This window comes from Orbicella franksi, chromosome 12, assembly GCF_964199315.1.
Source record: "Orbicella franksi chromosome 12, jaOrbFran1.1, whole genome shotgun sequence".
Taxonomy (NCBI): Eukaryota; Metazoa; Cnidaria; class Anthozoa; order Scleractinia; family Merulinidae; genus Orbicella; species Orbicella franksi.
The window spans coordinates 18,064,363-18,076,239 of record NC_138156.1 but is presented as its reverse complement, the minus strand read 5'-3'; the positions used below and the strand labels follow the sequence as shown (position 1 = coordinate 18,076,239).

The following is an 11,877-nucleotide window of genomic DNA, read 5'->3' as shown; positions in this document are numbered from 1 at the left end:
ACGCCTGGAAACAGTGTAGATTTCAACCGACCTGTCGCTGCTAACTATCCATAAAATAACAGAGGACTGTTTCTTGTGTATACCTCTGATTGTCCTCCCAGCATGGAAAAATACCTTTCTGGTTAATTTACGCCATCAGTACATACACAGTACAGTACAGTACACGCTCCAACTCACAATTCAAATTACTTTGGAAAGGGGAGGGATAGTTGATAGACTTGTTAGAGAGGAAGACTCCATTGAAGGACGGACTTAGATAAATGTAGAAGAAATACACTAATCTACTGTCTGTACTTTGACAGAGAGATGCCAGAGAGAATGGGCTCTAGTCAAAGCAAAAAATCTGATTATACCTATGTAAATAGCCTCTCCATTAAGCCCCCCAAACTCATCAGGTATCTGAACATCTACAGCAAGCTGCATTCTAAAAGAGGTGTAAAAAAAACATCATTGATAACAGCAGTAGTTCAAGTGACTATTGCTGATCAACCTACCACAAGAAACCATGATTTGTAATAGAAGCCCTATCCTAAGATACATGGGAGAGGGCATCTGCTATGTACAGAGTACATGCTGGATTACCCTTTAAGTCAATCTTTCACTACAGTTTAATTATCTCACTTGGTCCTGAAAGTTCACATTTATAATATTATATTATTTTGACGTTTGTTACATAGTTATTTGAAAATGTTCATAAACAGGGGTTTCATTGACCAATAACCATTTCAGCAGGAGGATAACTGGTTTTCACACACGGGCAAAACTTTTTGAACTGAACAAAATCATTCTCACAGACAGTCAGTTTGCCCAGTGCCCAGCCCTTAGAGTGCCTATGAAGTAAAAAATAATTGCTGCTTATTTGAAAGGCTTTTCAAAGTAAAGAAGAATAACGTTTCCCTTTTTGGAATATCTTTTTTCGTTCTAGAGATATTTACGTTTTTGTATTATGCAAATGAGCGAAGTGGTGACGTTATAGGTGGTTCCACTTGAATAGTAAAACACCGAATCAAGAATATCTCTAGAAATATTGGAGCAGTGTTCTTCAAACTTGGCACCACAAATGTGCACCACAAAAGAAACAGAATGACACCTTCTGTGTTGTTGCCATGGCAACACTTTTGGCTCCAGTCTCTTTCTGTGAAAAACCAAATATGCCAATTTGCAACCCTTCGAAAAGGGACAGAAGGTCTTGCTCGGAACACACATGATTCCCATATTGTCTTAACTCTTCCCATTAGATTGTTGGGAGTGGATGATCCTTGTTAAAGATAAAATCTGGTAGTGTTAGTTTTAATTAAAACAGGACCAGCAGCGTAACTGTTGCCATGGCGACGGCACGACGGGTGTCATTCTGTTTCTTTTGTAATGTACATTTCTGGTGCCAAGTTCAAAGAACACTGCTCTAATATTTCCAGAGATATTCTTGATTGAGTGTTGAACTGTTTTAGTGGAATCACCTATGACGTCATCACTTTTAATACAAAAACGTGAATATCTCTAAAATGAAAACAGATATTCCAAAAAGGAAAACGGCATTCTTCTTTACTTTGAAAAGCCTTTCAAATCAGCAGCAATTATTTTTTACTTCATAGGCACTTTAATGAAACCCCAACATAAAACACATCTAACATCATATTTTTATAGTCTCTCTGTATATTTTATTAATCTTGCACTGTTTTGGGCAGCTCTACAAGCTAGGTGAATTCACAGATATATTTACAACAAGTAAAACTATAAAGAGATACTACAGTCATCATAAAGTGAATTGTCTAAATATCTCCTCTCCACCCAGGGGTATAAATGGATACTGGCAAAGTAAATGCTGGGGGGTAACTAGCATCCCATCCAGGAGGGAGAAGAAATACTCCTAGCTACCTCATACTACAGAAATTGGAGATATGTGCTGGCCTTAAATGAGCCACTTGGCTGGTATGCAGATGTTACGTTACCATTATCCAATGTTAGGGGAGCAGGGATGGTATAGTGGTAACAACGCTCACCTCCCACCAATGTCGACCGGGTTCGAAACCTGGACCCGGCATTTCAAGTGGGTTGAGGTTGTTGTTGATTCTCGCCTTGCTCCAAGGGTTTTACTACAGGTTCTCTAGTCTTCCTCCCTCCACAAACACGAACACTACTAAATTCAAATTCGATCTGGAAACAGTGGACGAAGAGCCTCTCCATGTGTTCCAGTTATTTAACCATGTTTTACATAGAATAAATAAAAGGAAAAAGAAGATATTTTACAGGAAAAAGGTGTTATCGTTATCTTTAGAGCACACACCCTATCTGAGTTTTTCCAATGCCAGGTGCACCACAGAATTCTGTAATTTTACCAACTGGTACTCCGCCACCTAACATATCATCAAACTTTTCACAGAATGTGACAATGCTTCCAGATGACTGCTCCTGTTGCAGAAGATCATACAAATTCTTACTTCTTGGGATGGAATTTGAGAAAGCATTTCCATTTGTTGCTAGCTTCTTATTTGATGTCTGCAATGAATCATTTGAGCTTCGGACAGTCTGTATTATCTTCAAAGCTTCTTCTTTCTCAACTCTAAGGTCTGACCACAAGAGAAAAAAAATAACAGTTTTCATGGACAATAAAGTCGATTAGAAAACAGCCCTAAGAAATTACGCATGCTGATTGGTCAAAAATCGTGTTTCTATAACTCGATGGAAACACAGAACAAGCATGAGCTGTTGACATAATGCTGGCGCGTGCAAAGAGAATTTACATTTTGATTACGTTTTTCTTTTTTTATCGCGGTGTTTTCCAAACGAAATAGAATAGAATTTTTCCGCGGTTTGGAAATTAGCGGAAAAATATTCTCTCGTCGGTATGAACTCTCTAGGGGTTTTGAACAGGGTATTTAGGAGTGGTTTTATGCTAATTCGTCCTCTTGGTGCTCTTTTCTGGAGGTGACTCGCTTTTATTTGTGTTGCTCTCATCCTTATGGAAGACTCAGCAGGAGCCAGCACCTCTATTTCTCCAGAACTGAGTGCTGTTTTAGATGCCCAGAAGAATGCAATTTTATCAGCCGTTAACTCCCAGATCCAAGGACTTCAGACCAGCCTGCTTCAAGCCCAGTCTGATTTAGCGGTTCAAATTGCGACGGATCTTCAGCCCGACAATTACGTCTTCAAGAAGAAAGGAAACGAGCAACAGTTTAGTTTCAACCGCAAAGTGGCCAAGACGAGTAATTTGGCCCTGAAAGCCCTGGAAGGTGGAAATATTCCTAAAGCCAAGGAAGAGCTTAACAAAGGTATTTCTTTGCTAAATAATAGGCAAAAAATTATTAAATTGGCCGACAAATCTGAATTCGGTTGGGCTACGGTGCAAGAGTATGTTTGCGACGATTTGGCCGACGACGAGGCCGACGCTTCGAAGATTAAAAAAGCCGAGAAAAGAGCCGCCGCTAGGATCAAAACACTGCAAGAGAAAAAGAGGAAAACTAGTCCTAAAGGTTCCTCTTCTGCGCTTTCATCTTCTAACGCCTCCAGAGTTGGCGGTACGTTTAGCTCTTTTCCTCCAGCTACTAGTTATTTTCGTCCCCAAGGTCGATACCCTTACAACTCATTCAGAGGCCTCGACATGTGCTTTCGATGCGGTAAACGAGGACACTGGGCCAATATGTGCCCCACCAAAGACAAACCGTTGTCTTCAGGATCAAAACCTTAATTTTTTGGATCAGTACGAATTTGAACAGGATATCGAGGCATCCAGCTTTACTCAAGGAAAACTGCATGCGAACTTCACATTTTGGCGTGATACTATCCAGGCTTCGGACTTTGTTCTAGACATTATCCAGAATGGTTACAAGATTCTTTATGGAATCGCCTTTACCGTTTTCGATTGAAAATAGATCTTCCGCCCTTCGTAGGGATAGTTTTGTTCGGGAGGCAATTTCAGAGTTGATGGCACGTGGCTGTGTAAGTGAAGTTCAGGAATACCCTCAATTTTGTAATCCGCTGCACGTCGCTGTCCAGTCTTCAGGGAAGTTAAGACTTATTTTAGATTTGTCTCATTTAAACAAATTTGTCGTCAAAAAATCTGCCAAGTATGAAGATTTAAGAACTGTTCTTCAAATGTTTTCGCCTGGGATGTTTGTCTTCTCCTTCGACCTCAAATCGGCATATCATCACATTGACATTTGTGAAGAACATATGAAGTTTCTGTCGTTCAAATGGCCTTCAGTCGATGGCGTGATGCATTTCTACGAGTTTAAAGTGCTACCTTTTGGTTTAACTTCAGCGCCGTATATTTTTACAAAAGTCATACGTCAATTAGTTAAGTTTTGGAGGGCTCACGGCCATTTAGCCTTGATGTATCTAGACGATGGCATCGGGGGAAATTTGTCTTTCGAAAGTGCCGAAAACATTAGTGTTCAAGTTCGTAAGGACCTGACTTTGGCCGGTTTTACAGCTAATGACGAAAAATCAAATTGGGAACCTGTCCAGAAGTTGGTCTTCTTGGGATCGGTTTTGGACTTCCAACACGGTTTGATTCATATTCCCGAAGAGCGTATTCTCAAGCTGAAATCCTCCATTGCTTCCTGTCTTCAAAAAAGTAGTTTTTCAGCCCGTGGTCTTGCTTCAATTACGGGGCAAATTATTTCTATGTCGTGTGCTGTCGGTAATATTACTAGATTGTTGACAAGAAATTGTTATGCGGCCCTAGAGCAAAGAACCTCCTGGGATCAGCCTTTGGACGTGTCCCTTGAGATTCGTAATGAGCTTTTATTCTGGCAGAACAACATCGACTCCATTAATGGCAAGCCTATGTCGCCCAAGTCAAGTGCTGTTGGCGTTGTTTATTCTGACGCAAGTGACACTGGTTTTGGTGGCTACTTCGTTCAATGCGGTCAGGATTTTGTGTCTGGCACTTGGTCCGAAAAGGAAATGCATACCAGTTCTACTTTGCGAGAAATTTTGGCCGTTAAATTTGTTCTTCTTTCTTTACTGGACAAGTTGTCAGGATTGACTGTGAAATGGTTTACAGATGATCAGAACGTTCCCAGGATCATTTCATCTGGCAGCAGTAAAGGTCATTTGCAGACTGAAGCTTCGTCGATTTTTAACATTTGTTGTCATCGCGGTATTTCGATCGAGATGGAATGGATCCCTAGATCTCAGAATGACCAGGCCGATTTTCTCAGCCGCATTTACGATCCCGATGACTGGGGTCTTTCGTGGGATACATTTCAAAACATCGATATTGTTTGGGGTCCGCACTCTTTCGATCGCTTTGCTAATTATTTAAATGCCAAACTTCCGAGGTTCAATTCTAGATTTTGGAATCCAGGCTCGGAAGGAATTGATTCATTCGTTATGAACTGGGCGGGGGAGAACAATTATGTATGTCCGCCTATTTGCCTTATTCCGCGAGTGTTACTTCATATGCGTAACTGAAAGGCGTCAGGGACTCTTATTGTTCCGCTGTGGCATTCCGCTCCCTTCTGGCCAATGATTAGCGCCGGCGGCGATAAATTTTCCGATTTTATTGTTGACTGGATGGATCTTCCATCTTTAAAAGAAGCTTTCATTCCCGGTAGATGTAATAGCGTCTTTGGTAATGAGAATTTAAACTTTAGGATGCTTGCTTTGAGAATCCATTTTGTCTGAAAGTTTTTCCTCTTGTATTTTATATTGTTTTGTTGTCCTTTTTTCTTTCTTTGTACTCTTGGGGCCGTGCGGCCTCCAGTGAGCACACGATAGCAAATAAAGTTGTGTTTTTATGATCTGTTTTGGCGTTATTGCTGTTGCGCACGGCTGGAATATGTGGAGAGTATTTAGACGAGAGTAGAATTTTTCCGCGGTTTGGAAATTAGCGGAAAAATATTCTCTCGTCGGTATGAACTCTCTAGGGGTTTTGAACAGGGTATTTAGGAGTGGTTTTATGCTAATTCGTCCTCTTGGTGCTCTTTTCTGGAGGTGACTCGCTTTTATTTTATTTTTATTTTTACTCTCTTTTTCTTATGATTTATTCGTTTATTTATTTATTTATCATTTATTTCTATCAGGGCCAAAAATTTAGGGTTCGTTCTTTTGAGCTCTAGATTCTAGGGCCTATTTGTGCACGAGATGTATGGGACCACATGTGCCCGGTAGGTAGGGCCTTTCTTGCTCCCTAGGAATATGGGATCACCTGTGCCTGAACTTTAGGTTTTTTACCCCCGAAAAGTATGAGACGTTCTGGGCTTATATTGTTAGGGAGATTGCTTGCCCATGAGTATGAGTGGGACCATCTGTGCCCGAAGAATGGGGCCTTTTTTGCGCCCTAAAAATTCAGGAACTTCTGTATCTAAAATGTTAGGGCCGGTGTACCTACATGAAGTATGGGACCATCTGTGCCCAAATGTTAGGGGCCTTTGTTTGCCCTTGAGAATGAATGGGACCATCTGTGCCCAAATGTTAGGGGCCTTTGTTTGCCCTTGAGAATGAATGGGACCATCTGTGCCCCCCTTTTGTTTTTTGCGCCCTGGGAATTAAGGTCTTTCTGTATCCGAATGGTTGGGCTGTGTGCCACCATGAAGTATGGGACGATCTGTGCCCGATATATAGAAGCTCTTTTGTGGCGAAAGTGGGTAGCTATTTGTGTAGCCGAGACGTATTTTTTGGGCTCTTTCTCGAGCCCGTTTATGTCTTTTTTGTATTGCTATTACCTTTTTGTTCACGTCATGTTTTTCTTTGTTATTTTGCTAATTTGCTTGTCAGTTTTATTTTGATTTTAGATGTGTTTCAATCAGAGATGTGGACCGAATTCTTTGCCGCTATCCCCGACCATCTCCAGCCCTTGGTTAGTCGAGTCCAGGAAACCGTGCTCGCTTCCAGAGCCGATGGCACTATTCGCACTTACCTGGCTGGTTTTAGACGTTGGAAGTTTCGGGCGTCGTCTAATTGTATTCGCCACATGCCCGCCAACCCCTTTCAAGTTTCAGTTTACCTGCAGTGCCTAATCCTGGAAGCTAATTCTCCTTCTCCAGTTCTTAATGCTGTTTACAGTATCGACTGGGCCCAACAGCTGGCCGGTTTGCCCAAGGTCTCGGTGCATCCTATGGTTTCTGCCATGGTTAGCGCGTCTCAAAGGATTCTGGGGAAGGCTAAATCGAAGAAAGAACCCATCACTCCCGAGATGCTGAGGGCGCTTGCATCCTCCAAGATTTCAGATAAGTCTCCTTCCTTATCGGATTTGAGAACAGTAGCTTTATGTCTCATAGGATATGCTGGGGTTTTTTCGTTTCAGTGAGCTATGCTCTATTCGAGCTTGTGACATAAAGTTTTTTCCTACTTATGTGTCCATATTTTTAGAGTCGTCCAAGACAGACCAATACCGTGATGGGGCGTGGACAACAATAGCGCGATCAGACCTGGAAACCTGTCCCGTAAAGGCTTTAGAGCAATACATTACTGCCGCTGAAATTGATCTTAGTGAGGATTTACCGTTATTCAGAGCCCTCTTGTCTCCTCGATGTACATCTAAAGTTCGACGTCAAGGCTTAAGCTACCGCAGAGCCAGGGAGATCGTTAAGGACGCTTTCAAAGACATTACTGACGTTTCCTGCATAAGTCTTCACAGTCTCAGGGTCGGAGGAGCCACAGCTGCCGCCAATGCAGGCATCGCTGATAGACTTTTTAAGAGACACGGTCGTTGGCAGAGTGAATATGCCAAAGATGGTTATGTTAAAGACAATGTTCAGTCCCTACTTTCAGTCTCGAAATCATTAGGAATCTAATTTAATAAGACCGAGCCCAGCAGGTCGGAGGGTTTCTATCCATAGGGCTGGGGTTTTTCCTCTGCATTACCGCAGCGAACGCGGCGAGGTTTTTTCATCCTATGGATGCTCATTGGTACCCTCTTAGTTTTTCGCCTAGATTTTTCTCGTGACCATATTTTACTTTCCCTTTGTAGATATTTGAGTCCTTGTCCGTGCGGCCTCCAGTGAGCACACGATAGCAAATAAAGTTGTGTTTTTATGATCTGTTTTGGCGTTATTGCTGTTGCGCACGGCTGGAATATGTGGAGAGTATTTAGACGAGAGAACATGTTCTCCATGTTTCTATTGAGATATAGAAACACTCGTGAAAGTTTGGGATAACTCGAAAAAGGCTGTGGAAACACTCGCCTGTGGCTCATGTTCCCACAGCATTTCTCGCTCTCCCAAACTTCCACTCCTGTTTCTATTTACAATTAGACTAGGGTATCTAAAAGATAGTAATGCTGCGGCACATTCTGTTGATAGTGACATATTTAACGCCGTGATTCATTTATCTGCGCGTTCCAAGACTTACATTAACTGTTATTTCTCAAAGTAGTGTCAAATCGTGGTGTCACTTAAAATCTGTCGTTGTATGCATCAACTTCATGCATGATGACGCATCGATGGCGAGGTGTGACAAAGGATCGAGGCAAAAACGCACATTGTGATCTGAAGTATGTTTGGGGATAAAACGATACACATCAGCCTCCCCTTTACCAGATCGCGAAAATTGAAAGATGTGGAAATTGTAGGGGCAGAAATCTAACTTATAAATTCTGTACTGACACGCATTAAATGTCTCTAGAACTCGACAGAAGAACACAGACTGTGTCGAGAACGTGTCCACCGCGATGTGTGAAAATGCTCTAGCTTTAGCTTAAAGTCATGTTTCGATGAAAAGGAATAGATTGCAGCAATTATGAAATCAGCGTGTTCCACGGTTTTCGTTTGTTTTAATTATTCTACAGGTTTTAGTAACGACGATTTCTCTACACTTAAGAATTCGGCGAAGGAGGCGAGACTGGTAAGAAATGACATACTAAGATTAAGATGTCACAATTAATCGTCCAGATTTACAAACTTTCACATACTGCATAGCAAGAGTTGTGAAAGTCAAGCACGATCTCCTTCACATCGCTTTACAGGTAAATCAGAGCAAACTTTCTCAGTGGAATCCACGCGAAAAAGGACGACGGCTCGACGAGTATGACATCCTCGTGTTGTTCGTGGCGTAATGCACTCCAGTAAAAGTGGCGCAGTGCAGTCTGGTTAACTGCAATGCATTCTGGTAAAAAGTGATGAATTCGAGAATTCGTACCCCCTTCTATATATTCTTCTTAAATCCTGATTACGTTGCTGCTCGCTCGCTACGCTCGCTCCGCAGCAATTATGAGCTCGAGATTTCTATGAGGTGATAGTTGATGAGGCCGAAGGCTGAATCAACTGAAGGCCGAGTCAACTGAAGGTCGAATCAACTATCACCTCATAGAAATCGAGAGCAAGTAATCTAATTGTTTTTGTAGAATTCTAACTGAAATTTACTTCAAATAATGGTTTCCAATTATTTTCTTGACGTATTATTAAACTATGCACCTGAAAAAGATCGCTCGCATTGACTTGTCATATAAAATTGAAGTTGTGTGCTCACGCGCATCAGTTTTTCAATAATTTCAACTTTTTTAAAAGTCAAGAAACCGTAAATGTCCTCCTGTAGACTTCTCGGGAATTTAATTAGCCATTTGCATCGAAATTTTCCTCCAAAACTTTGGAAGAACGAAAAAACGTCGTCATTTCCTAGACGACCTCCAGCCACTGCACACTAATCGCTAATAGTGTTCAATGGCTCAGCCAATCAGATTACAGCATTTGCATTAGTATACTAGTAGAATTCTACTAAAACTTGATAGAAACACGGTACGTTTTCTTTTTCTTAATTAATTTACTCCAGGTAAAGAAGTATTTACACTAGGTTCATAATCTTAAGGCCACACACCCCCAATTATATTTAGACCAAATTTGCTTCAGGGTATAGGTTTTTGCTAAGTTTATATTCTATGTTGTGAAACATGTTTTCCAGGATTAGCTGAGTCGCTCACTGCTATGTTACCAACATAGCGTTCATACTGTAAATCCTTGAATTAGCACCCAGGCGCTCCTTTCACATTTAGGAGAAGATGAGGGGTGCTTATTCAAGGGAGGCACTTAATTTAGGTGGGTGCTTATTTAATTTTCCCCAAATCATGGTCAGATATGATCATTTGTTGTAATATTTGTATGTGCAGGGTCATGGACTCTTGGTATGTGTCAGTCCCTCAGAAGTCTCAGAAGGATCCTCTCTCTTGACCAACTTCGTAATGCAACCCCTTTAGCCGGTCTAGGCCTGCTGCACAAAGGGCTGGTCGGGCTTTATTAGGCGATGAATCAAAATATCTTCACTACAATCCGTTGCGATGGTCAATGCACAGTGCTTGAATGAATCGATAATCGCTTGTGATTAACAAACCCCTTCCCTAGAAGTAATTTGAAACGTCAAACAAATTAAAAGTGCTCCAATCTTTTTATTCCCTTTTACAGCTAACGTTTTTTGACGAAACATGGCTGTATACGCGAGGTAAAAGCGAAAAAAAATCAATCAAGTGTAAGCTTACTTGCCTTCACTCAATTCAGTGGGACTCACATCTCTCAGGTCATCAACAGTGATGTAGCCTGCGCTGGACAACTTATGTAAGTAATTAGGAGCCAAAGGGAACGTGGATAACTCTCGTTGCATTAAAATAGTGCTATCCAACACGTTTGTCCATAAAATGTGGTAATTTTCAGCAAAATGGTAACGAGATGATTTCTGCCGCCTACTCAAAACTTGGCGCGTAAGTGACCGATAAAATAAAGAAAAGACTGGGACAGAGTTGAGTTTCCACTGACCAGTACGTTCCACAAAACATTTTTTTTTTATGATAACTGCAGATCTCGCGCGCTCATTGGCTAATTTTCATCGTCAATATGCGGACAGACACATGAATTTATAATTTGTGCGATGCGTCAACGAGCGAGAGCGGACAATTTGACAATTTGTTATCATAAAAACCAAATTGACGTCAGTTTTTCATGCGTTTGTTCTATTATTGATCATGAAATTTGTCAAAACGTTGTCAAAGTAGTTGTGGATCCACGGACATGAAGAAATAAGTTGGAATACAGCAAAGGAAGTTGGTAATTTAAATAAATTCGTCCCGTGAATCGACATAAACATTTAGTAAGCCATTTTCTGTAAGTTTTCTTTACTATTCATTTATTTATTTATTTTATTTTCTTATCATTATTATTTAAGTGTCCACAATTAGTTATTTAAAGCTAAATACTACGGTGGCCCACAGGGGCAGCACAAAAATATTTCTCCCAGTGCAAAAATATTTATCCCAATACAAAAATATTTATCCCAGTACAAGAATATTTGTCAGTACTGGAAAAAATATTTTTGTATTTGAATAAATATTTTTGTACTGAGATAAATATTTTTGAAAAGAAATTGTAACATTTTTATACTATTCCGTCCTCTCACAATGTACACAAATACCGCAAATATTCAACCTATACACATTGTCTTCAGTTCATTTCAATTCATTAACGTGCAAGCATGACTAAACCAAACAGCTCAGAAATTTTAAACTTTGAAACTCTTTTCAAATCATCTGCGCGCGCGAGGATGTAAAGACATTGCGCGCGCGTAATATGACGTAATAATAGAAAGATTACGAAAAAATGCTTTAATGTTTTAAAGTTGCGGAGTCTATATATCATGTGTGGATCACCAAAGAAGAAGTTTATAGGTTGCCAAGTGTATATATCATGAGTGGATAAGCAAAGAAAAAGTTTTAAGGTTGCTGATTCTATATATCAAGTGTGGATCACCAAAGAAGAAGTTTTAAGGTTGCGGAGTTTATATATCATGGGTGGATTACCAAAGAAGTTTTAAAGTTGTAGAATCTATATATCATGTGGGGATGGCCAGAGAAGAAGTTTAAAAGTTGGGGAGTCTATATATCATGAGTGGATCACTAAAAGAGAAGTTATAGAGTGTCCGAGTCTATATATCATATGTGGATCACCAGAAAAA

At 40.6% G+C, this 11,877-nt stretch overlaps 1 protein-coding gene across 1 annotated transcript; it reads right to left on the bottom strand.

Moving 5' to 3' along the window:
* Nucleotides 1–208: 208 nt before the first annotated feature.
* Nucleotides 209–10,533, bottom strand: LOC145462268 (DNA repair protein RAD51 homolog 3-like). The gene is made up of 3 exons (XM_081445769.1): nucleotides 10,416–10,533; nucleotides 2,285–2,567; nucleotides 209–424 (listed from the first exon to the last, which is right to left on the bottom strand). The coding sequence occupies exons 1-3, from the start codon at nucleotides 10,531–10,533 to the stop codon at nucleotides 277–279; spliced, it is 549 nt and encodes a 182-aa protein (XP_081301895.1). The 3' UTR covers nucleotides 209–276.
* Nucleotides 10,534–11,877: the final 1,344 nt, after the last annotated feature.

Coding starts and splice junctions, on each gene's coding strand:
- LOC145462268 (XM_081445769.1), bottom strand. CDS start 10,533: ATGCAACGAGAGTTATCCACGTTCCCTTTGGCTCCTAATTACTTACAT. Junction 2,568..10,415: donor TCCCACTGAATTGAGTGAAG/GCAAGTAAGCTT, acceptor TCTTGTGGTCAG/ACCTTAGAGTTGAGAAAGAA. Junction 425..2,284: donor ATTGGAAAAACTCAGATAGG/GTGTGTGCTCTA, acceptor CACCTCTTTTAG/AATGCAGCTTGCTGTAGATG.